Raw genomic sequence first — 25,140 nt, forward strand, 5'->3', positions numbered from 1 at the left:
AGAGACACCAAATGATGTTCCTTGTCAACAGAGGGATCCTGACATGTTGCATGTTATGAATTTGGACTTTGTAGCATTTATTACATTGGTTATCAACTGTACAGCGCAAACAGAGAGGAAATCAGAAAGAATAGTCATTGTTGTGAGTGCGGCTGAGCGTTTTTTGGGACTCAGATTCTACAGCAGAGACATTACAAGGAGACTTGTAGATGAATGCTCTGTCCTCACAGGCGCCTGAGCAGGAGTGAGGTGGTTGTTTTACCACCCCATACAGTAGGTGGCGGCAATACACCAATAGGTTGTAGTCTGCCATAAAACCTTAAAGAAGAAGAAGATGCGTCACTCAAACTTCGACTCAGGGGCAAGCGGGAAATACAATATTTTGTAGCTAGCTATAAATTAAACACGCTCTAAACTCTAAGGTAATTTACGGAACATGTCTTAACTTTCCAACGTTTGTGAATAATACAGCTTCACCTCATAGCTAGCTAATTTTTCATCGATTTCAACACCAATGTATGCCAAAATAACTGCTAGCCAATTAGTTATAGCGAGCCAACTGGTTAACGTTAGCTAGCTAGACACGTTCCAGAAATGAGCAGTTTGTGTCAAAGCGATAGCTACATTGTAACTATTCAAATCAAATTGTATTGGTCACATACACAAACAACATGGTTAGGTGTTATTGCGAGTGTAGCGAAATGCTTGCTTATTAAGGTCAAAGTATCGAGTTAGTTTTGCAAACTCTGCGCACTTCGTTATGTCAGCATTTACATTTTCTAACGGGACGTTGCCTTTTTGGACAGTAATACAGCTGGATACGTTTTATTAGTCGTATGTACTGGATACACATGGCATTCACCGTCCAGCGAAACGCTTACTTGCAGGGTCATTCTCGACACTAACAGTAAGAAACAAATATATAACAATACGTACAAATTAACTGGCTCAGTAAGAATAGAATACACATTTAACCACAAGTAGCTATAATGTTAATACAGGAAGCACAGGAGGTTGGTGGCACCACAATTGGGAAGAACGGGCTCGTGGTAGTGCATCTTTTAAGGGGCTGCAGGTAGCCTAGTGGTTAGAGCATTGGGCCAGTAACTGAAACCCCGAGCTGACAAGGTAAAGATCTGTCGTTCTGACCCTGAACAAGTTAGCCCACTGTTCCCCGTCTTTGTAAATAAGAATTTGTTCTTAGCTGTCTTGCCTAGTTAAATAAAGGTTAAATAAAAACAATGGCTGGACCATAATTAGTGGAATGGTATGAAACAAATGGTTTCCACCTGTTTGATGCAATTCCGTTCCAGGTATTATGAGCCGTTCTCCCCCCACAATTTAATGCTTAGGGACTGTCAGCTTGTGGCCGTGGGTGCTTTATGATGCTGCGGGCCTTTTACAGCCACCATTTCGAGGAGATGTCCTAGATGGGTGAGAGCACGGTCCCAGTGATGTACTGGGCCGTCTTCACCACCCGCTGGAGGACCTTGCAGTCGTGGATGGAATAATTCCCATACCAGGCCTTCATGCAACCGGTTAGGACTTGATTGACTGTCTGTCATACACTTTTTGCAGCACCTGCCACAGTATTGATAAACTGGAGACTGAAAATATGCACCATGATACAGAGGAGGACAAGAGCAGCCAAGCATTCAACACGCGTTTCGGGCAGGTAGGTTTGGGGTGCATCTCAGTAGTCTAAAGTGGCTCCAAATCCTCTATCCTTTCATGTAAACACTGATGTGAAAGAACTGGACAAGGGAATGCGTCATCCGTCCTTTGTTTTCAGATCAGTTAAAGCTGCAGTATGTCACTTTTTGGGTGACCCTACCAAATTCACATAGAAATAGAGATCTGCCATTCTCATTGGAAGCAAGTCTAAGAAGCTGTAGATCTGTTGTGAGCTATTGCTATGCTTCCCATTAAGTTTAGTTTTAGCAGCTTTTACTTTAAAAGTACTTCTGAAAGTACTATATTTTTGGTTATGGAAAATATATTTCACAGTGGTTTAGATAGTACAATGATTATTTATAGTCTGCACTATGCTTGTTTTGTCACAAACTGAAATTAGGCAAACTTAACATTTTAGTAACTATGAAATGGAGGAGTGATTTCTGCATAGTGTATCTTTTAAGATGCAAGATAAGAAAGACTCTTTAGACTATAGAAAATACCTTAGACTTTTTTATCCATCCAAATGAATAAAAACAGTGTAGAACACTGACCTTTTTGCTTTAAAATGGCAAGCAAACCTCAACCAAGACTTTATCTTTCCAGTATAACTATACTGCAGAGGAGTACCAGGCAGTCCAGAATGCACTGCGACAGAAGCTGGGACCTGAATACATCAGCTCCAGGATGGCTGGAGGGGGGCAGAAGGCAAGGCCAAGTCACAAACTCTTTTGTTGTTGAAAACAACTTCGAATTACATCCTAATCCACCCAAGAGAAAACTAACCAATAAGTACACACTTCATCATCAGCCTTTACTCACTAAAACGCCCGCTTGGAACTAAAGACAGTGTTGTTCTTGTTGCAGGTGTGTTACATCGAGGGGCACCGTGTGATCAGCCTGGCCAATGAGATGTTTGGATACAACGGCTGGTCTCACTCCATCTCCCAGCAGAATGTCGGTAGGAGAGCTGGAGCATCGCTAGCTATTAAACAGTATATTTAGAAACTTACTTCTGTCTTCAGTGTAACCTTTATTATTTATTTATGACCCACTGGGTACTGTATATGAATGTGTCAGTGTAATGCACAGTCACAACACAGCGATGGACTGTCCCCTCACAGACTTTGTTGACCTCATCAATGGGAAGTTCTACGTTGGAGTCAGTGCGTTTGTCAAAGTCCAACTGAAGGTGGGTGATGGGCAGAGAAGTCAACCATTGCTATTTAAAATCTACAGTGCCACTGTTGGCTCTTCCCAGTTTTGGAAGTGTGTTTCAAGGGAGGGTGCAATGAGTTGTGTGTTGTTCGGCAATGTGGTGCCAACATTTGGTTATTAGGTTTACCCATTAAATAGTTGGGAGCATCTATAGTACATACAGTGGGGCAAAAAAGGAATTTAGTCAGCCACCAATTGTGCAAGTTCTCCCACTTAAAAAGATGAGGCCTGTAATTTTCATCATAGGTACACTAAACAGACAAAATGAGAAGACAAAAAATCCAGAAAATCACATTGTAGGATTTTTAATGAATTTATTTGCAAATTATGGTGGAAAATAAGTATTTGGTCACCTACAAAAAAAGCAAGATTTCTGGCTCTCACAGACCTGTAACTTCTTCTTTAAGAGGCTCCTCTGTCCTCCACTCGTTACCTGTATTAATGGCACCTGTTTGAACTTGTTATCAGTATAAAAAAACACCTGTCCACAACCTCACAGTCACATTCCAAACTCCACTATGGCCAAGACCAAAGAGCTGTCAAAGGACACCAAAAACAAAATTGTAGACCTGCACCAGGCTGGGAAGATTGAATCTGCAATAGGTAAGCAGCTTGGTTTGAAGAAATCAACTGTGGGAGCAATTATTAGGAAATGGAAGACATACAAGACCACTGATAATCTCCCTCGATCTGGGGCTCCACGCAAGATCTCACCCCGTGGGATCAAAAATCCCAGAACCACACCGGGGGACCTAGTGAATGACCTGCAGAGAGCTGGGACCAAAGTAACAAAGCCTACCATCAGTAACACAATATGCCGCCAGGGACTCAAATCCTGCAGTGCCAGACGTATCCCCCTGCTTAAGCCAGAACATGTCCAGGCCCGTCTGAAGTTTGCTAGAGAGCATTTGGATGATCCAGAAGAAGATTGGGAGAATGTCATATGATCAGATGAAACCAAAATAAAGCTTTTTGATAAAAACTCAACTCTTTGTGTTTGGAGGACAAAGAATGCTGAGTTGCATCCAAAGAACACCATACCCACTGTGAAGCAGGGGGGTGGAAACATCATGCTTTGGGGCTGTTTTTCTGCAAAGGGACCAGGACGACTGATCCGTGTAAAGGAAAGAATGAATGGGGCCATGTATCATGAGATTTTGAGTGAAAACCTCCTTCCATCAGCAAGGGCATTGAAGATGAAACGTGGCTGGGTCTTTCAGCATCACAATCAATGATCCCGAACACACCGCCCGGGCAATGAAGGAGTGGCTTCATAAGAAGCATTTCAAGGTCCTGGAGTGGCCTAGCCAGTCTCCAGATCTCAACCCCATAGAAAATCTTTTGAGTGATTTGAAAGTCTGTGTTGCCCAGCAACAGCCCCAAAACATCACTGCTCTAGAGGAGATCTGCATGGAGGAATGGGCCAAAATACCAGCAACAGTGTGTGAAAACCTTGTGAAGACTTACAGAAAACGTTTGACCTCTGTCATTGCCAACAAAGGGTATATAACAAAGTATTGAGAAACTTTTGTTATTGACCAAATACTTATTTTCCACCATCATTTGCAAATAAATTCATAAAAAATCCTACGTGATTTTCTGGATTTTTTTTGTCATTTTGTCTGTCATAGTTGAAGTGTACCTATGATGAAAATTACAGGCCTCTCATCTTTTTAAGTGGGAGAACTTGCACAATTGGTGGTTGACTAAATACTTTTTTGCCCCACTGTATATAGTAGTACATACACTGAGTGTATAAAACATTGACACCTTCTAATATTGAGTTTCAACCCCCCCACCCCTTTTGCCATCAGAACTGCCTAAGTTTGTTGGGGCATGGACTCTACAAGGTGTCGAAAGTGTTCCACGGGGATGCTGGCCCATGTTGACTCCAATGCTTCCCACAGTTGTGTCAAGTTGGCTGGTTGTCCTTTGGGTGGTGGACCATTCTTGATACACACGGGAAACTGTTGAGCGTGGAAAACCCTCTCGGCGTTGCATTTCTTGACACAAATCGGTGCACCTGGCACCTACTACCATACCCCTTTCAAAGGCACTTAAATCTTTTGTCTTGCCCGTTCACCCTCTGAATGGTGTGCGCACACACACAATCCATGCCTCAAGGCTTAAAAATCCTTCTTGAACCTGTCTCCTCTTCATCTACACGGATTGAAGTGGATTTAACAAGTGACATCGATAAGGGATCATAGCTTTTACCTGGATTCACCTGGTCAGTCTATGTCATGGAAAGAGCAGGTGTCGTTAATGTGTTGTACACTGTGTCTTTAGTAGCATATGTACAACTTTCGTTTTTTTTAATACCGTTTACTCTCTGTTAGCACCGCTACAATTTTGGGTGTGTCAACTCACGCTTTTTACTATAATGTATTTCACACACTTACTGTATTACTAAGTGTGCTTGGTGTGTCTCTCTCCCCATAGGACGGGTCGTTCCATGAGGACGTTGGCTACGGGGTGAGCGAGGGACAAAAGTCCAAGGCCCTGTCACTGGAGAAGGCCAGGAAAGAGGCGGTCACTGATGGACTGAAGAGAGCACTCAAGTACAGGGGGAGACACTACACTTAATGTACCATGAACTACTTTTTACTGTGCGTGTGTTGGTGTCTGAGTTTGTTGTAGTTCTGATATTTGATCCCCCATCCTTCCAGATGTTTTGGAAACGCCCTTGGGAACTGTATCATGAATAAAGAGTACCTCATATCCATCAACAAGATCCCTAAACAGGTTAGATACTGTTCCTGTCAACTGTCATTTACATCCATCCATCCTTTCCAGTGTTCACTGTCTGTCTCTCCCAGCCTGCTCCCCCCCTGGACCCAGCCCAGACCAAGCGTTCTGACAGTGAGCCGTCAGTGGAGAAGGCCCGGCTGTCTAGCTTGGCCCGGTGGGAGAGTGCTGGGCCTGGGTCAGGGAGGGCACCACTGGAGCAGCCCAGGGTCCACAACCACCACCAGGCTCCCCCAGGGGAGCACGGGGACAGAGGGGGAGCCAGGACCTTTCTCTCACACACCCCTACTGCTGCCTCTGGACCAGTAGCCCCCTCAGCTCCATCAGACAGTGAGAACAAGCGCTGTAATCTTGTCAGGTGAGCAACAGCCAGATGACTAACTGTCAAACCTTTCTTGTGTATTGGTTTTATTACAGGTGTGTGTCTCTATATTTCCTCCCTGTACCCAAACTCTTACTCACCTCTGTTCTCTCTCTTTGTCTTATCCTCTCTATCCCTCTCGTCCTCCCTTCTTCAGGTCTTTATCAGATGTGGAGGACCTCTGTCTCTCTGATGCACACACAGACCCCAAGCAGCTGAGGAAGCTCAAGCAGCAGCAGCTGCAGCAGAAGTTCCGCCAGGAGATGGAGGCGAAAAAGCTCCTGCAGGGACAACCTCTGCTCCAGCTCAAGACAGAGGGTCCAGACACAGCTATTGCACAGGCACCCAGTGGAGCTCATGGTAAGACAATAAGCAAGCAAGAAAATACTATATTTCGGAGGACCGGTGCTTGACTTGGGCATGAGCTCACCGGAGCTGAGTACCGGCACCTAAAATATAAACAGTGCCGGTACCCAAAATGATTTCCGGCACCTATGTCAGTCCAAGTCGTGCACTGTGGAGGACCATAAAATGTGTTAGCAAGAAATGTCCAAGTTCTGTTTTAATGCAGTATGGCATTTGTCTGTTAGCCATGTTCTTTATGACTGTGGTTGTTCGTCTTGTACTAGTGTTGCCATGCTCTTTGGGAATGGGATACCTCTCTCCTTCCAGGTAGGTTTAGCACCCCTGACCAGGGACAAAGACCCCCATGGCTTACAGCACACCTAGTGAACACAAAGAACCCTGCAGCAGGGATGAGTATCTTGCCAGTACCGTAAACCACCACCAGGGGGCTCAAGTAGAAAGAATGGGAACTACTCTGAAAATGATTCAGATTACACATATCTACAATGTCTTGCGTAAATCTACCTCCCTATGCTGGCGTCTGTTTCATGTGTACCTGAATACTGTGGCTGCTTCTAGTTGTTACTGTTGTTCTAGGGGCTATAAAATCCGCATAGTGTGACAATATACTGTATATTTGTTAAAACACTTGTCATCGTCCCCCCAAGATAACCCAGAGCTGTGGGACTTCACTCTTGACGGCATCCAGGAGTTGGAGGCCCCAGCAGGTGGACCTTCATCAACATCATCCTCGTTACAACCCAGTACGCCAGGGGGTAGTCACCAAATGCTGACCCGCAGTAAGACCCCTCAGAGAGGGGCTTCACCATCCCTACGACCCCCCGTCAGGCCCCACGAGCCCCCACCACACGGCCAAGTACAGGGGGGAAACCAACCCCTGTATCACAACCAGCACCCTAGGACATCTGACAGGACAGGTGAGACTGGGTAATGAATGAGCTGCTTTAAAACAGTGGACATTATTAACCCTGGTCCTGGGGGACTACTGGGCATGCTGCATTTTGTTTGACCTTAACACATCCGATTCATCAACACCTTGATTAGCTGAATCAGCTATTCTAGCAAAGTAAAGTACCTTCAATTGAACCAGTTTGAGAAACATTCTTGTTATTGGTACAGCATTTTCTAGATTATTAATTGCCTTTTCTTGTCACAGGTGAGGCATTCAGTCCATCTAGACAAGGACAGTACATGAAGAAACGCAAGCTGGACACTTGAGAAAAGGCCTTTTCACTGTTACCTAAAAGCCATTTTACCAACAAGTCTTCATTTTGATTTGTATTTTATTTTAATTGATATGTTGAGTATATGGGCATCTCTTCTTGCTGCTAAATGTAAAGAAATGTTTATGGTTTTTGTAAATAAAATCAGGGATTTCTGTTTGCCTTTCAAAAAACTGGACTATTCTCTTACTTGTAACCTTTGTTCTGAATATCATGTTCCTGGCCACACCAACCTCATTGGTAGAAATAGGTCTACTTGGTGCATGTAAAAGATGAAGCAATATGATTTCAGTTGCATTTGTTTATTTTTGTACAATGTGAAAAAACAACCATAGAGTAGGCTGGTCCTTAGAAGAGAAAAGAGGGGCCAGAATTGTGCCAGTAGAATCTTTTCACCACTTGAGGATAATTGGGTGATTAGTGGGTAAGCCAAAGGTCTAAAATCAGTTAGCATGCAGAATTCAGGAAACAGATGCCAATATTATATTGAGATACATTGACACCTGAGCAATTCAAGATCGGCACTTTGTGTGGACTCATAAACTGAAATCCTGCTTTTTTTCCCAATATCAAAAACACTAAGTAACAACCGTCGGCATGAAAACATTCCCCCTTGGTCCCTATTAAACATTGCATATTCTGCATTGCAGTAACTTATTATTCTCTAGAGAAGTTAAAGTAGTAGTTCAAACCAGGAGTGGGTGAGGTCACTGTATTGAGGGGAATGGCACTCATCACGTAAGGTGGCAAAGAAGCAAGAGAATGGTGCCAATGGAGAGAAAAACCACAAGACAGCAGTTTAGTTTGCTCATCTGTTGAAAACATGTGCTGCTATGCAATACTGTACTGATTACGTTCATTCAGACGACCCACTTAGACAAATCATACCCTTTTTCAATAACTAACAAACACAAATGCTGGTTTTGGTGACCACAGCTCTGCTTTACATGAGTCAATCCTATGTTATAAGACTCACCTGCCTCTTCTGACAGACATCTTTAGTTATCTCTAACTTTCACATTAAACATTTACCGATGTCTATGGACGTTTGATGGATCTCACAGGTCGGCAGTCACTGGACTCTAGTCCATCAGAAAGAACAGTAGGGCTCGGTCATTATGGTGGAATGTCTCAGTAGTGAGGATGCGAAGCACTAAAGAGTTCTGAAAGTTTACTACAGGGCTGTCCGTGTGTGTACTGTGTGGGGGTGGGTAAATCGCAAGACATAGTACTCTATGGCAATGAGCATTATATGAAATCATTATTTAAATGCTACACATGTACCTTGCATGTATAGACATATACACACAGTAAAACAAAAAAAGACAGGGTGGTGTATGATAAGAGCTGAAGAAGCACAGGACTACTCTGCTGTTACCGAGTACAATACCAATAATAACCCTGCAATTGCACGTTATATTCCTTTAACTACATGTTGTTCAACAACACTTAAGTTAGTGAAATATCAAAATCTGATGGCTGAATACAGGTCCATAGAGAGCATCTTGTATTTAAACATACACACACAAAATAAACCACAGAAAGGGAACCCCAGACAATTTGTCATGATTTTGAAATATGACGACAACGGGAAATAAGGTTGGATAGATTTGTGAAAAGTTGAAATTTCTAAGGTCTGTGTGAACATCATGCCCCGTTCACTGCTAGATAATATACCAGTAGTATCTATAGATAGTCTCAGGAATGTACCGAGGGCCATAGCCTTGCTTATCAGAGTGACTACAGTACACCAGGTGGTGAGGTGAGACAACCGACACGGTAGCTAAAGTCTAAAACCCCATACCACTCAAACAGTTGATAAGCCTAACCAGTCTCTAAAGCGTAAACCAAAATCACTCATGGATAGTCAGGCTAAATCCAAAGCATGGACATGACAGGAAGTAGATAATGATAAACTATCTACAGACAGGTCTGTTAACTCACGCTAACAGGTTATGGTCTCAAATAAGAAAGTAACACCCTCAGTCAGGCACAACACCTCAGAGGGACAGATAGTCAAATATAACCATGGAATCATAACCTAGGACAAGACATATTTGTTATACAAAGAAAATGTGCACATGCATTTAGGGGTTGAAGGCCACTGTTACACGGGGCCAGGGACTCACTCCTTTCCCCACAATGCTATTATTGCGTCTTACTGTATGGCGATGATATGGGTAACCACTATCCAGTAAAACCTTACCGGCTTCCATTCACTCTCATTCCACCTCTTCTTTCCTTCTCTACATACTGTGTCTCTCTCGACTTTCTTTATACAAACTTGATACCCACAATTCATCTGTTTCTCACCAAGACAGCTTCCCATACCATTCAACACCCCCGAATCTCAGCCAATGACAGTAGGGCTAGGAGGTGCGTGTGTGTTGGCGGGGTTTCTCTCCATCTTCTAAATTCTGTCCTAGTTAAGCTTAAGGCCAGTTACAGTCAAGAAGTGATTAAGAGTTCCCCCTCCCTATCCTCTCCTTCAAGGGAATGGTCACAATGGTGCTTTCAACAGACGTCTCTGGCCGTTGCCGTTTGTGCTCTTGGGTCAATGGCTTTCATTGGACAAACCTAAATGTCACAGCCCGCTTCCACAGCCATTGGCAGAAAAGACTGGGCCCTGGTAGGGGTGAAGGTGTGATTGGTGTGCTATGGGTATGTATTGAAATCTCCCTCCAACCAACAGACAGACCTCTTTTTTTGTCTGACAGGACCACAGTCTCCTCTTCTTTTTTTCCACCTCACCAATAAGCGAAACAGAACAAAACACCAGAGTGCTAGTAGTTGTCCTATAGCGCTCTTCCTCCCTGCCCTCAGCCCAGCCTGACGAACCCAGGTCCAGGCTACGTGGGCCTCAGGTTGGGGCCTCCAGGGTTGCTGACAGGTTTCTGAGTGGCTCCCGCGTGGAATGCCTGCTGAAGGGGGGCTGAGGCCGAGGAGGGGGCTTGGGGCTGGTACTGGGCCTGCGGCTGGGTGGAGGCTAGGAGGCCCACCTGACAGGGACCTGTAGGTCCTGCCCACTGGGGGGTGCTGTAGGTGGATGGGCCGTAGCCGAACACCTGGGCAGGGGTGCCCAGAGAGCCCTGACGCGGGCAGAGGGGGATGGAGGGGTTGGTGGAGGGGTGGGTAGTAGGGCAGAGGTGGCCGGGGGCAGAATACTTTCGGCCCATGTTGGCTTGAGGAGGGATATGTAGAGGGATCTGTAGTTAGGAAGAGGGGACAGGAGAGAAGGAGAGGAATAAGGGGAAGTAAGTTAGATAAAAAAAAACACTATTAAGAGAGCAAAAAAAAGCAAACATCATCATGTAAAATAGAGCTAAAAACATAGATTGGCAGATTATGGAAATGGCTGGTCTTTAGACTGAGTCATGAGGCCTTACGTCGTGTCCGGGTCCCTGGGCTGTCCCCTTGGGTCCTTTCTTGCCGTGGGAGAGGCTGATGGCGTCTCGGGCCCAGTTGTCAACTAGCAGGTGCAGGTCGTCTGTGAATGTGCCCTTGCGACTCTGTGTTACAGCCGGGGCCATGTTGGGGCCTGACGGCTGGCACTGGCTGGTGTTCGCTCCACTGTCTGAACTGGTCCCACTCACTCCTGGAAGACACACAGAGACGAGTTCAACCTGGGAAGCCAACTCGTTTCTCAAATCAAGTTTGGCTTCTCTTCTGGAGATGTATCATCTCTTGGTTTGATGAATATTATGTGGGTTTGTCTTTCTAAAACATGTAGTGAAGGAGCATAGACAATAGGAGTGCCGCTGGGTTTGCTTACCCATGGTGGAGGTGCTGAGGCTGGGCAAGGAGGGGGAGAGTTTGAGATTCTGGAGGGAGGTCCGGCTGCCTGGCTCAGAGAGCCCTGCCGTGGGGCGAGATGACTGCTTAGAGGAGGACTCTGGGGAGATCTGGCCTGTGACTTGGGCTCCTAAACACACACACACCAACATCAACCACAGAGAGGAGTGGAGAGAAACACCTGATCACATTACCCCTTCTAAGCTAGCAGTCTCTACCCTTTAATATGGACTGATTACTCGTTGCTTGCAGTCAAACATTTGTATATTAATTTCCATTCAGCAGTGTGCAGATAGTCCCTCACTAGATACAGACAGCTGGACTGACCAATCACAACTCGTGTTACCTGTGTGCAAGGGACCGGGCTGGGTGCTGCTGCGGGCTGATTTGCTGGCCTTGGTCTTGGCCCTGCGTCTGCCCCCGGCCATGGCCACAGAGGGGGAGAGGACAGCCGAGGGACGAGGTTTACCCAGCCTGGTGAACAGAGCATCGATTTCCTCCTTGTGACGGGAGTGGAGGGTCTGGCTCTCTATCATATGTCTGTGGAGGGAAGGAGGAGTGGAGGAAGAGAGGAGGAGGGCAGAGTGAGGCAGGGTTGTAACAAATACAGTACAACAGTCATCTCTCTTACACCACTAGTAAGTGATCCCATTGAAATTTAAAATCATATAAAAGAGAAATATTGCCCAAAACAGCAAACATCTTGGAGGAGTGAAGGTAACATACTTCTCTCGGAGGTGGCTGACTTCCCTTTCAAAGGCCTCGTCCTCTGGCCCCGAGTCGTCCTCATTGTCGCTGGTCATGTAATGATTAAACAAACCTCTGTTCCCTGCGGAGGCGGAGCTACAGGGGTCAGAAGTTGTTGAAGAGGAAGGGCCGTTCTGATGGGAGGAGCTAGATCCCGAAGGAGCCATGGTATTGGCTGCAGCTGGCGTCACTGAAAAACGGCCCACTTTGGAGACAGAGTTGGGGCTGGGTGTGACACTGGCAGTCACCTGAAAGCGTCCGATGGTGGCAGGCTGCGTCTGGAAGTGAGAAGTGAGCCCATCTACGGAGTCTCCACTCCAGACTCCTTTGGAGAGGGAGGAGGAGCGGTGGAGGGTGTTCTCTGGGCTGGAAAAGGAGGAAGACGAGGAAGAAGAGGAGGACGAAGAGGGTGTGAGGGAGGAAGAGGAGGCGATGGTAGAGGGGTCAGGAGTGCTACCGGCGCCAGCTTCTGAGACCTGGAAGCGTCCCAGTTTGACGACCCCTGTGGAGGGCGTTGCTGCTCTACTGCTCCCTGGAATGGTCTCAGGGCTCACAGCTCTCCTCAGCTGGCCGTCCAGACTACCAAGAGGCTGCTGGGACTGGACACACACACACACACGCACACACACGAGACATGTCAGCAACAAACATACCAACACAACTCACTCAGAAAACATTCAAAATAACTAACGTAACTAATATAGGTAAGATAACGCAACAGAACAAGCACAACTCTGTGTGTAATGTCTAACTCTGTGTCGTTGTATGTGTCGAACTGCTTTGCTTTATCTTGGCCAGGTTGCAGTTGTAAAATAGAACTTGTTCTCAACTGGCCTACCTGGTGAAATAAAGGTGAAATTACATTTGTTTATTTTTAAAAAATGTAAATAAAAACTCTAGACACACCACTCAAAGATGACCCAACATTCACCTATTCCACACATCTACAAAACTCAACATTACAGTACATAACTTAAAACTTCTGAAGGGGACAAGTTCTGAAAAGAGGACTAACCTGGTTTGGTACTGGGAATGGAGGCAATTGCTCAGAGGTAGGGGTGCCTGCCTGCTCGGAGACACCAGGATACATACGACACACACACACACACACACACAAAGATGTAATCATTATTATCAAGGTAGGAGAAAATCTCTCAAGTTACAACTGAAAAAAGCATTTAGTACAAATACTATATCTTATCAGTCACTGGACAATCAGAGTTCCCTCTACTGTACCTGTGCTCTGATGGCTTGGCCATGCTTTTCTGGATGGATCTGTGCATGTTCCACTGGTGTGAGGCCCTGTCCTGGGTTGGGGGAGGGGCCCGGGGCTCCCTGTTCCCCTGAAGTGAGGGACAGGTTGTAGGAGGGCACCAGGGCTGCCAGATGGGGAGGGGAGATGGTCTCTGTGGAGGAAGAGGTGGTCTCAGGGTTGCCAGTGTCAGCGGAGGTGGAGTCCTTAAAGAGGGAGCGCAGCTTCTTTTCCAGGGCATGGATGTCATCTATACCAGGGGCCTTGGACTGGGACTCTCCCCCATCTGGGTCCCCTGGCTGCAGCTGGGACGGTTGGGAGGGCAGGGTAGAGGGTGGAAGATGGGTGGGGGCCATTGCAGGCTGTGCCACAGGGACAAAGGTAGGGACAGGCTGAGACTGGGAGGAGGTGGGCTGAGTGACAGGAATGGACACAGGGATAGGCTGAGAGGACAGGATAGGAACAGGAACCGGGTGCTGCTCTAAGCTGGTCACAGTCCCAGAGTTACTGGGTGGAGCGCCAGAGACGGGGGCAGAGCTGCTGCCCATCTGATCGGCAGAGGCTGGGGGGAAAGAGGACGAGGTGGCCTGGGGGGGCTGGAGAGCAGCTGAAGGGGGGAATGTGATTTGGGCAGGAGCAGGTTGAGAGGGGGCAGCTTGGCAGCCAGGCTGGGGGTGTGGGATTAGCTCACTGGTAGCAGGTGCAGGGGCTGAAACTTGGGTTGGAGACCCCCTCCCGGTTGCAACTTGGCATGTGGAGGGGGGAAGAGAGGAGGACCCAGAGGGGATGACAGAGGCATGAGGCAGGGTGGTGGTCGGGTGCAGACCAGCCTGGGAGGAGGGGACTGTGCTGGTGGCTCGTCTCTCCCCATGCGTCTCCCTCATCTCAGTGAAGGCCTGCTGGAGGCGGCTTGAGGGGGCAGACAGGGACAGGCCCAGACTCACTGGGGCAGCGGGGAGGTACACAGAGAGAGGAGTCACTTACATAACCTGGGCTCTTACAACAAGTCATTTATCATCATGACGTCAAACACACTAATGTTGGTAAATGCATCAAGCAACATGTTTTAGAGTTCTCAAACATGCCAAGGTTGGAAGTGGGGCACATGTTTGGAACACAGAGTTCTAACATTCTATATGTGAGTTCTGGTTGCACTCTATGGCCCAGAGATTCCAGTCATTCTCACCTGGATGGGGCTCGTCCCCATACGAGGTGTTAGCCGAGGGAGGGCCGAAAAACTGCTCTCTCAAACGGGACTCTGGGACAGGGCTAACGATGAACCTCCGGCCTGCAGAGTGGACCACCTGAGCTGCAATGCCTAGGCAACAGGGGTGAGAGGTGAGGGGTGAAGAGGTGGAGCCCAGACAATCATAATTCAGTAGAGATAGTAAATGTGTAGGTGCATGTTTACCAGACAGAGGAGTGGGCTTGTCACGCTGCTGTAAGGGGTCATCTACCACAATCTGTGGAGAGAGAAGGACAACACCATGTCAACTAAAGGCTGCCTAGGAGTTTGTGGGTGAGTAGTGTAGTACGTTACCTGAGTGAAGGGCGGTTGAGCGCAGCCTTCCTTCATGCCCTCTCCTTTATCGCCCGGCATTTCGATGACCTCCCGGACCTGTTCGATGAACGACTTGCGTTCGCTCTCCAGGATAAACTTACTCAGGACCTGAGAGAAGGATATACATTTAACTACAATAATAGAACAACTCATGCCTATCAAATCCACATTTCCACCTGTGGAAAGAGACCCGTGGAGCTACAAAACAAATACATCTAATTTCTTTACTCTTGACATTACAGAGACTTGGGGGAAGAGATCAATACAACTCAGATCAGTGCTTTTTAGTTTCTTGTCATCATTACCATGATCCGTGCGATCTCTTCAGGGTTATCTCCATCCAGGTCGAACTTAAAGGTGACCATCTTCCTGTTGTGGGTCTCCAGCTGGCACTCTGCCACCCGGTCTCCCATGTTGGAGATCTGAAAACAGACACACAGAGAGAGGACACCAGCTGAAATACGATCAGACGTCTGTAGACACAGAGAAAACTGACTATTCTACCGATCCTCAACTTTGGCGATGTCATCTACAAAATTGCTTCCAACACTCTACTCAGCAAACTGGATGCAGTTTATCACAGTGCCATCCGTTTTGTCACTAAAGCCTCTTATACCACCCACCACTGCGACCTGTATGCTCTAGTTGGCTGGCCCTCGCTACATATTCGCCGCCAGACCCACTGGCTCCAGGTCATCTACAAGTCCATGCTAGGCAAAGCTCCGCCTTATCTCAGTTCACTGGTCACGATGGCAACACCCATCCGTAGCACGCGCTCCAGCAGGTGTATCTCACTGATCATCCCTAAAGCCACCACCTCATTTGGCCGCCTTTCGTTCCAGTTCTCTGCTGCCTGTGACTGGAACGAATTGCAAAAATCGCTGAAGTTGGAGACTTTTATCTCCCTCACCAACTTCAAACATCTGCTATCTGAGCAGCTAACCGATCGCTGCAGCTGTACATAGTCTATCGGTAAATAGCCCACCCATTTTTACCTACCTCATCCCCATACTGTTTTTATTTATTTACTTTTCTGCTCTTTTGCACACCAATATCTCTACATGTACATCTGATCATTTATCACTCCAGTGTTAATCTGCAAAATTTTAATTATTCGCCTACCTCCTCATGCCTTTTGCACACAATGTATATAGACTCTCTTTTTTTTCTACTGTGTTATTGACTTGTTAATTGTTTACTCCATGTGTAACTCTGTGCTGTCTGTTCACACTGCTATGCTTTATCTTGGCCAGGTCGCAGTTGTAAATGAGAACTTGTTCTCAACTAGCCTACCTGGTTAAATAAAGGTGAAATAAAATAAATAAAAAAAGAGGCCAATAGGGCTGCAAAATTCCTGTAACTTTTTCTGAAATGCTGGTTAGAAGATTGTCCGGAATCCGAAGGGAATAAGCAGGAAATCTAAAATCCTCCAACAAGTATTTCTGGAAAACCTGGGTATGTTGAAAATTACTGGAATTTTGGCTTGAGGAGATAGAAGGTGGCTATGTGGGGTCTGTGTGTGACTTGTGTGTGAGCCAGGGACAGAGCGCTCCACATAGATGAAGACAGACAGACATTGAGTTGAAAGTCTGACCATGTGACTCTTACATTGAGGACGATGAGCTTGGCCTTGGCGGTCTTCTCGTGGCAAGAGTGGCTGCGTACAGAGTTCTGCTGGTGCCGCTTGATCATGGAGCGCCCTTCGTGTCTACCATCTGATGTCCCCTCAAAGCCGTCACTCAAACCTGACGACACGTTCGAAAGGCAACTGGGGGGAGGAAAGAAAGAAAGAAAGAAAGAAAGAGAGAGAGAGAAAGAGAGAGAGACATCACAAGGAACAAAGGGCTGTATCATACAGTATATAGATGTATTTTCAATAGAACATATTGAGTAGCAGAAAATGCTTTCTGGTGTGAGCTAGGTATAAAGCTGATGTGATGCCTTACTTCTCCACAGACTGAGGCACCAGCACTGTCTGGCCTGCTGCCTTCTCTGCTGACGCCGGCTGGGATACACTCACAGAGGCCTGAAACATCGTCACACACACACACTGTTCATTAAAAGGAGCTTTACAACCATGTCATGTCAAGCATGAAAGCAAGGGTGTGTGATCTGACCGCAAGGGTGTGTGATCTGACCGCAAGGGTGTGTGATCTGACCGCAAGGGTGTGTGATCTGACCGCAAGGGTGTGTGATCTGACTGAGTAATTGGAAATGCTCTGAGCACACACACACGGTTTTGAGGACACACACACTGAAGGTACTTCATGTAGGACATGTTTTGTATGTGTGTTTGTAGGCTCCTTACAATACTATCACATGCCAGCCTAACAACCAACACTCATCTCACTCACACGTTACCCCTAGTCTGTGTGTACCTGCGGCATAGAGAGGTTTGCAGCCTGATAGAGGAAGTAGAGGTGCTCTGCGTTGATTGGAGGAGATAGGATAGGAGGGCTCGGTTCATTGGCCCATGACTGACAGCCATGCAGGAAGAAGCAGCAGCATGCAAGAGGAATGTATGAAAGAAAGAGTAGAGCCACGGAGCTTTGAGTCCAGTGTTTCCCAAACTCGGTCCTCGGAACCCCAATGGGTGCACGTTTTGGTTTTTGCCGTGACACTACACAGCCGATTCAAATGATCAAAGCTTGATGATCAGTTGATCACTGATGTGTAATGCTAGGGCAAAAACCAAAACGTGCACCCATTGGGTTCCCCAGGACCGAGCGAAACCCTGTGTTAGTCATAAAAATAGAAACAAAGAGGGAAAGAATAGAAAAGAGAAGGAATGACAGGACTGTACTAGCCTGATACAAATAGATGGAATACATGCTGTGTCCTTGTTTGGGACTGTTTTAGCGTTAGTAAGAGCGTAAGCTGGGGTTGTTGTGAACTAGTGTGTCAGTGTGTATGTCTCACCTGTATTTGCTGGGCACCAGGCTGGAGCGGTGGTAGTGTTGTGCTCTGAGGTGCAGTGCTGCCCACTGGCTGTGGCTGCTGGAGGTGCACGGGAAGGATGGGATGAGATGAGGGGGTGGAAGAGACAGAGACAAATCAAACAGCCATATCTGCAGCCAAGACAATCTCTTCATTATCTATTCACCAACACACTGCTCCTCAAACAAACCCACTATTCCTCCCCCAGAGGCCCAACCGCCTCATAGCTTTACACGGGCTCTCATCCACAATCCAACTCCCCCAGGAATGTACCTACTGCATCACATAGCAACACTATAAATCAGTCTCATATAGCTTCAGTACAGGTCTTACAGCATGGATTATACCACACACACACACTCCCTACTCTAGTCAAAAAGCCATGAAGGATACCATACAATAGGCTTGGGGGGTATCCAGATTTTCATATCGTCATACCGTCCTTCTCTCATCCTGTGATTTACAGTATTACCGGCATAGCACACAAGGGGGCGCTAAAACGCAAGAAAAGGCCATTGGGCCTCTATTAACAAAATTAGCACAAACAAGCGAACAATTAACAAACTAATTGCAAAGAAAGACAAATACAGCTCATAAAGTTGTATTTTTGGTGAGTGTGGAAATTAACAAGCGAAAGGGAACAAGATACATTTAGCAAATGAACAAAGTTGTGATACATTCCTTTCTGAAGTATGAGAAGCATGTGTATACGAAACAGAAGGGAAAATAACCAATGGACAAAATACATGCTAATAGGAAGCACCTGGAGAAAATGGCAACTGTACGGAAAATTCATCAAGAGCTCGTTGACTTCTGGCAGAAAGCCATTATAAAATACAGTATCTGATATCAAACATTTACAGTGCATTCGGCAAGCATTCAGACCCCCTAACTTCGTCCACATTTTGCTATGTTACAGCCTTATTCTGAAATTCAGTATTTTGAGAAAGGTATTATATTAAATGTCCCAGAATGCATTAGTTTAACCATCAAGTTAACCCTAAAGCCTTTCAAAACAAAGCCAAACAAATTAAAAGGTTGGTGGAAATACAGTGTATTCAGACCCCTTGACTTCTTCCACATTCTGTTAGGTTACAGCCTTATTCTAAAATGGATTAAATAGTTTTTTTCCCCCTCATCAATCTACACACAATACCCCATAATGACAAAGCAAAAACATTGTGTGTGTGTATATATATATATATATACATACATACACATACACATACACACACATATATATATATATACACACATACACACGCACATATATAATATAGATATATATAAAACATATATACACACATATACACATTCACATACATATACAGTCATGGCCAAATGTTTTGAGAATAACACAAATATTAATTTTCACAAAGTCTGCTGCCTCAGTGTCTTTAGATATTTTTGTCAGATGTTACTATGGAATACTGAAGTATAATTACAAGCATTTCATAAGCGTCAAAGGCCTTTATTGACAATTACATGAAGTTGACGCAAAGAGTCAATATTTGCAGTGTTGACCCTTCTTTTCAAGACCTCTGCAATCTGCCCTGGCATGCTGTCAATTAACTTCTGGGCCACATCTTGACTGATGGCAGCCCATTCTTGCATAATCCATTATTGGAGTTTGTCAGAATTTGTAGGTTTTTGACCACAAGTTCTCAATGGGATTAAGGTCTGGGGAGTTTCCTGGCCATAGACCCAAAATATCAATGTTTTGTTCTCCAAGCCACTTAGTTATCACTTTTGCCTTATGGCAAGCTGCTCCATCATGCTGGAAAAGGCATTGTTCGTCACCAAACTGTTCCTGCATGGTTGGGAGAAGTTGCTCTTGGAGGATGTATTGGTACCATTCTTTATTCATGGCTGTGTTCTTAGGCAAAATTGTGAGTGAGCCCACTCCCTTGGCTGAGAAGCAACCCCACATATGAATGGTCTCGGGATGCTTTACTGTTGGCATGACACAGGACTGATGGTAGGGTTCACCTTGTCTTCTCCAGAAAATATTTTTTCCGGATGCCCCAAACAATCAGAAAGGGGATTCATCAGAGAAAATGATTTTACCCCAGTCCTCAGCAGTCCAATCAGTCTGTCCCTGATGTTTTTCCTGAGGGATGTTGCCTGGTTTCCTCCAGACATGAAGCTTGGCATTCAAGCCAAAGAGTTCAATCTTGGTTTCATCAGACCAGAGAATCTTGTTTCTCATGGCCTGAGTCCTTTACGCGCCTTTCGGCAAGCTCCAAGCGGGCTGTCATGTGCCTTTTACTGAGGAGTGGCTTCTGTCTGGTCACTCTACCATAAAGGCTTGATTGGTGGAGTGCTGCAGAGATGGTTATCATTCTGGAAGATTCTCCCATCTCCACAGAGGAAGTCTGGGGCCCTGTTAAAGTGACCATCGGGCTCTTGGTTCCCTCCCCTGACAAAGGCCCTTCTCCCCCGATTGCTCAGTTTGGCCGGGTGGCCAGCTCTAGGAACAGTCTTGGTGGTTCTAAATTTCTTCCATTTAAGAATGATGGAGGCCACTGTGCTCTTGGGGATCTTCAATGCTTCATAAATGTTTTGGTACCCTTCTCCAGATCTGTGCCTCGACACAATCCTATCTCGGATCTCTATGGACAATTCCTTCGACCTCATGGCTTGGTTTTTGCTCTGACATGCACTGTCAACTGTGAGACCTTATATAGACAGGTGTGTGACTTTCCAAATCATGTCCAATCAATTGAATTTACCACAGGTGGACTCCAATCAAGTTGTAGAAACATCAAGAATGATCAATGGAAACAGGATGCCCCGGAGCTAAATTTCGAGTCTCATAGCAAAGGGTCTGAATGCTTAAATAATTTAGTTATTTCAGCTTTTTATTTTTAATACATTCTCAAATTACTAACCTTTTTTTTGTCTTCTTTCCCCCGCTTTGTCATTATGGGTTATTGTGTGTTGATAGAGGGAAAAATAATTTAATCAATTTAAAAGAAGGCTGTAACGTAACAAAATGTGGAAAAAGTCGAGGGTCCTGAATACTTTCCGAATGCACTGCAAATTTAGAGGGAGGCTGTGGGTATGAAGAGGTGTGCGTTTACAAGGGACGGTTTTTATATAGCTGATAGGGAAGCGATGGGTGGCAGTAACCTCCATACTACAATAACAAACTAAATACAACAAAGGGGAAGAGAGGGAAAGGTGGAAAAAACGAGAAAGACAGAGGGAGGCGAGCAGAAGGAAGGAACAGAGACCAAGAGAAATAGGGCTGATAGAGAGGAAAATATAAGAAGAGGGCATCTGAAGAAAGAAAAAGAGAGACAATGGAAAGGAACGCATAAAGAAACCGAAAGAAAGAGGGAGAGAGGGTCCACCATTGTTTTCAAAAACATGTCTACATTGGTCTTTTGGTAACAGCCCACAAGAACCTCTCATCATGGTGTTTCCATCTATGATCAGTTGAGGAACAGCAGTGGTGTGCTGTGATGTTATTGTGATGGAGACGTGTACCTGTTGTGGAACCCCAGGGACAACAGTGGCAGTCTGGGCAGCAGGAACCACCTGACAAACAGGACAGAGAGAGGAGGAGAGAGGATAGAAGGAGGGAGAGAGAAAGTCAGATGTAGTTTATATTATACTGTACACACAGAGACAAGAGTTGGGTACTGTTACTGTAAGAATATATTAAATACATTGCGTGCCACGATAATGACACTCACCATGGTTTGCTGCGGCTGCTGCTGCGATTGGTCGGTTTGGACAGGGGGCGTGCCCTGTGGGTATGGGGCCTCTGGCTGAGGCTGCTGACAGGGCAGAGTGCTGTATGACACCACCGGCTGAACCAGGTGCGTCTCGGGAAGGATGGAGGAACTATCTGTTATTTGATTGGCTGAAAGAGGGAGGGTTAAAGAATAGGTTTATTAATTGATAGTTCATAAAAACACTAGATTAAGACTAGGTCAATACTACAGAGCACAACAAAAAAAAAGGTGCCAGGCAGAACGTACAGACCTGTCTCAGTCTGCTGCGGGTACTGGTCCACCTCTGGCGCCTCTGACTCTGGCTGGGTTGGAACTTGGGATGATACTGGGACTGGGAGCTGCCCTGTAGACTGGGGTATGTAGGGAACTCCCTGGGGCCCCAGCTGTGCCGTCTGAGGGGGGATGTCGGTTGTCGTCTGCAGGTTGGGCTGTGGTAGCTGCTGGGTGGGCTGTGGCTGGGTGTAGGGGGCAGCCTGTTGGCCTGGCTGGGAGGCCTCTGTGCCGGGCTGCTGCTGTAGAATTAGTTCTTGTTGTCGTTGACCCTGCTCCTCCTCCAGCCTCCTCTTCTCCTGCTCCTCTCTCACCTTCAATATCATAACATCAAGTTCACCTCAGTTTAATTCATTTGATTGCAATATTATACAACTTTACATTCAGGATTCAGAACTAAGATTCCATTGAGCTGGTACAGACCTGTTGCCTCTGCTCCCTCTTCCTGCTGATGAGGGAAACCCTGTCCTTTATGGCCTTGGCCATGGTCTTATGGTCCCCTTCACACACGTAGCCAGACTCCACCTGAGACAGAGACACACACAGAGAGAGAGAACAGAACAGGGGACCAGGGAAGTGTTAGGACTTGAAAGATTCCTAAATAATCAGTAAGAATAGACTCCCAAGTGGCACCCTATTCGCTATTGGCCCTGGTCAAAAGTAATGCACTATATAGATAATATGGTGCCGTTAGGGGTGCAGTCAATATCTCTCTGAAGTGGACATTGTGTCGTCACCCACCATCTCCTGGGCCACGTCCTCGGGGACGTCCTTGCTGAGGTCGAAGGAGAACTCGATGGCCTCGTTTTCCTTGTACTTCCCCTTCAGTTTCTTGACGTCCTCTATCCTCAGCCACAGCTTGATGGCCTCCATCTCCCCATCATCTTCCTCAGCCAGCTCCACACGCACCCCGGTCTCCTCCTGGAAGAAGGCATGGTTCAGCAGGTCCTTTATCGAGTACCTAGGAGAGACGGGAAGAGTAAAATCAATAGAGATATTTTTGACACAACAAAACCCTTTTAAAGTCTTCTCATTTTGAGAAGGTCCTGAGTGCATGAGTAGGAATACTCTCCCTGCATCCGTGACTCTATAGCTGGACTTCGCAGAAATCACACTGGGTAAGAGTGTCTGCTAAATGAACAGAATGTGAGTGTGAGCTGACCTCTCGTCCTTGTTCTGTCTGATGCATCCCTCGATGATCTCCTTCACCTCAGGGATGGCCACCTTGTCGAAGCTGGCCGGCTTCACCCCCTATAGGACACACACACACACACACAACTCCCAGTCAACAACCCACACATTGTCAACATAGAAAGATTATTCTTCCGTGATTCTAACTTCCTGGGCCTGGTTTCCCAATAGCGATGGAACTTACGCTTACAAGTGTTTTATGATGCATCTTTCCATCAGAAGATGTAATATGGTTTTCCAAAACACCACAGAGAAAAGTGCGTCGTTGAGGCCTGTGTTGATATGGATTGGATCGAAAGAAAGGCAGCACTGCTCTCGGATCAGCGTTCTCCCTTTCCAATCTAATCTTAACATTAGAATTATTCCACAATACTGATGACGGATCAGCTCCAAGAGCGATATTACTATCCAAGGTTACAAATATTGATGCGCCTTATTCTAACGCTTAACTATAATAATGCACTAAATCAAGATTTGGTACATCATCGCGCACATGGTACACATCATGAAATATATTGAGTCCAATAGCTAAAAAGCTCACAAATATCTAAATATAACTTAATTGAATTAACATGAAATTCTAATATCATTCAGATATATATAGGTCTATGTAGCCGATACTGTATTTATCTTTTGACACAGTTCTCGGTTTTCATTTGAAGTTTATTTATATCATTCACTTGTTATGCAAAGAAATCAGCAACTTTGTATTTGTAGTCACACTTGTTCTGAAGCTATTGGCGGTCACAGAAAGACAGATAAACATAGATTTGGTGTTTAGCGGAGATCTTCTGTGTATAAAATGCCGCGAAAGTGGAAAACTGCATCTAACGACGTACTTAGCTGCTCTGAGGCAGTTGTTAAATAAACATTTTCAAGAGGTTTAGTAACAATGGTTTAAGGAAACCGTTCGGAGATTTAGCGATGCACCTACAAAAGGTTCTAACGATGAAAGCAGCCTTAAGATGCTTTTGAGGAACCGGGCCCTGGTCTACTCAGGGTTGCGTTCTGGAGGGCACAAGGTTGCAGATAGAAATGATGTGTACAAAGCTGAAATGATTCCATATTCTACATGCCAGAAGTATGTCTGTCTACATAATATATTTATATCTGAACGTTCTGTGGCGTTGCCCTGTCACCTCCTAGCAGCACTGTATTAGAACAGAGTATAACCCTTTACTGGGCAGCAGTGCATGCTTTGTGTTAAAACCCATGTAATTGAATGTGATGTACTTGAATGTCCCAAATGTTTTTGTGGGAAAACAACATTGTTGAGGGGGAATAGAGTCACCGGTTACAGTGCTCTCATCTCAGAGCAAGGTTCAGTAGCTACAGTACCCACTGAACCCTGGACCTGTTTTGAGGGCCACTGATCTAAATTCTACATGTACATTTAGGAGTTATGGTGACACTCCCACCCTTTGAAGATTAGTGGCTAGGGCTGTTACTGGGAGGGAGGGAGAGGAATGTAAATAAGGAAACTGACCATATTTCAAGAGGATTTACTTCTGGGTAACAGAGATTAGCTCTATAGAGACAGCAGGAGACTGCCTGGCACTACAGAGGTATGGAGGGCTGGATAAGAGCTGTAATCACAGTCACATTAAGACAGTTCTGATAGACAGTCATAAGTTTGCACAATTCTGTGATAAGTATGTTGTGTATACTGATTCCTGGGATGCAAGTAACTTATCAAGGGAGTTTAACAATGTTTAACTGAGGTAAAAAGGTAACCTGTGTCATAAACAGGGTTGGGAAATTAACACCAACCCTGCCAAATGCGGGTAGATTTTGTAATTGGTGGGTCAGAATGTCTATTTCACCAGCCACGTTGGCACCCGGCACAACCAGAAGAGGACCACCCATCATAGCCTGGTTCCTCTCTAGGTTTCGGCCTTTCTAGGGAGTTTTTCCTAGCCACCGTGCTTCTACACCTGCATTGCTTGCTGTTTGTGGTTTTAGGCTGGGTTTCTATACAGGACTTTGAGATATCAGCTGATGTACGAAGGGCTATATAAATAAATTTGATTAAAACTCCATGATCATTACATAAATGA

General features: G+C 45.7%; 2 protein-coding genes across 4 annotated transcripts in view; one reads left to right on the forward strand and one right to left on the reverse strand.

Annotated features, from left to right (window-relative positions):
• The first annotated feature begins 299 nt into the window (after positions 1-299).
• Positions 300-7,763, forward strand: rad52 (RAD52 homolog, DNA repair protein). Of its 2 annotated transcripts, none has more exons than XM_036976814.1 (11): positions 300-422; positions 1,579-1,675; positions 2,281-2,382; positions 2,542-2,635; positions 2,799-2,866; positions 5,335-5,453; positions 5,562-5,637; positions 5,712-5,998; positions 6,159-6,361; positions 7,015-7,294; positions 7,524-7,763. In XM_036976814.1, exons 2-11 carry the CDS (start codon positions 1,616-1,618, stop codon positions 7,525-7,527), a joined length of 1,293 nt encoding a protein of 430 aa, XP_036832709.1. In that variant the 5' UTR covers positions 300-422; positions 1,579-1,615; the 3' UTR covers positions 7,528-7,763. The 2 variants fall into 2 exon arrangements, with proteins under 2 accessions (XP_036832709.1, XP_021455904.2); XM_021600229.2 differs by having other exon boundaries at positions 7,015-7,284.
• Positions 7,764-7,873: 110 nt separating this feature from the next.
• LOC110522050 (serine/threonine-protein kinase WNK1) overlaps positions 7,874-25,140 on the reverse strand; it is a 48,656-nt gene continuing 31,389 nt past the window's right edge. Inside the window, exons 6-25 of one of the 2 annotated variants that reach the window (XM_036976806.1) lie at positions 23,055-23,143; positions 22,634-22,853; positions 22,316-22,417; positions 21,873-22,206; positions 21,581-21,750; positions 21,372-21,422; positions 17,862-17,936; positions 16,889-16,968; positions 16,551-16,710; positions 15,248-15,364; positions 14,922-15,050; positions 14,793-14,844; positions 14,568-14,699; positions 13,366-14,324; positions 13,145-13,195; positions 12,109-12,728; positions 11,729-11,922; positions 11,363-11,512; positions 10,977-11,185; positions 7,874-10,796 (exon numbers count right to left, since the gene is read on the reverse strand). In XM_036976806.1, coding sequence (XP_036832701.1) covers positions 10,440-10,796; positions 10,977-11,185; positions 11,363-11,512; positions 11,729-11,922; positions 12,109-12,728; positions 13,145-13,195; positions 13,366-14,324; positions 14,568-14,699; positions 14,793-14,844; positions 14,922-15,050; positions 15,248-15,364; positions 16,551-16,710; positions 16,889-16,968; positions 17,862-17,936; positions 21,372-21,422; positions 21,581-21,750; positions 21,873-22,206; positions 22,316-22,417; positions 22,634-22,853; positions 23,055-23,143 — 4,251 coding nt within the window. In that variant the 3' untranslated portion in view covers positions 7,874-10,439. Of the gene's footprint in view, positions 10,797-10,976; positions 11,186-11,362; positions 11,513-11,728; positions 11,923-12,108; positions 12,729-13,144; positions 13,196-13,365; positions 14,325-14,567; positions 14,700-14,792; positions 14,845-14,921; positions 15,051-15,247; positions 15,365-16,550; positions 16,711-16,888; positions 16,969-17,861; positions 17,940-21,371; positions 21,423-21,580; positions 21,751-21,872; positions 22,207-22,315; positions 22,418-22,633; positions 22,854-23,054; positions 23,144-25,140 lie in introns of both variants that reach the window. The other variant, XM_036976802.1, reaches the window with a different exon arrangement.

This window comes from Oncorhynchus mykiss, chromosome 1 (assembly GCF_013265735.2).
Source record: "Oncorhynchus mykiss isolate Arlee chromosome 1, USDA_OmykA_1.1, whole genome shotgun sequence".
Classification (NCBI taxonomy): Eukaryota; Metazoa; Chordata; class Actinopteri; order Salmoniformes; family Salmonidae; genus Oncorhynchus; species Oncorhynchus mykiss.

Bases quoted from the DNA above. Each gene is read 5' to 3' on its own strand.
- rad52 (XM_021600229.2), top strand. From the start codon at position 1,616: ATGCACCATGATACAGAGGAGGACAAGAGCAGCCAAGCATTCAACACG. The intron at 2,383-2,541 runs GCAAGGCCAAGT...TTCTTGTTGCAG, and splicing joins TGGCTGGAGGGGGGCAGAAG to GTGTGTTACATCGAGGGGCA. The intron at 5,999-6,158 runs GTGAGCAACAGC...TCCCTTCTTCAG, and splicing joins AAGCGCTGTAATCTTGTCAG to GTCTTTATCAGATGTGGAGG.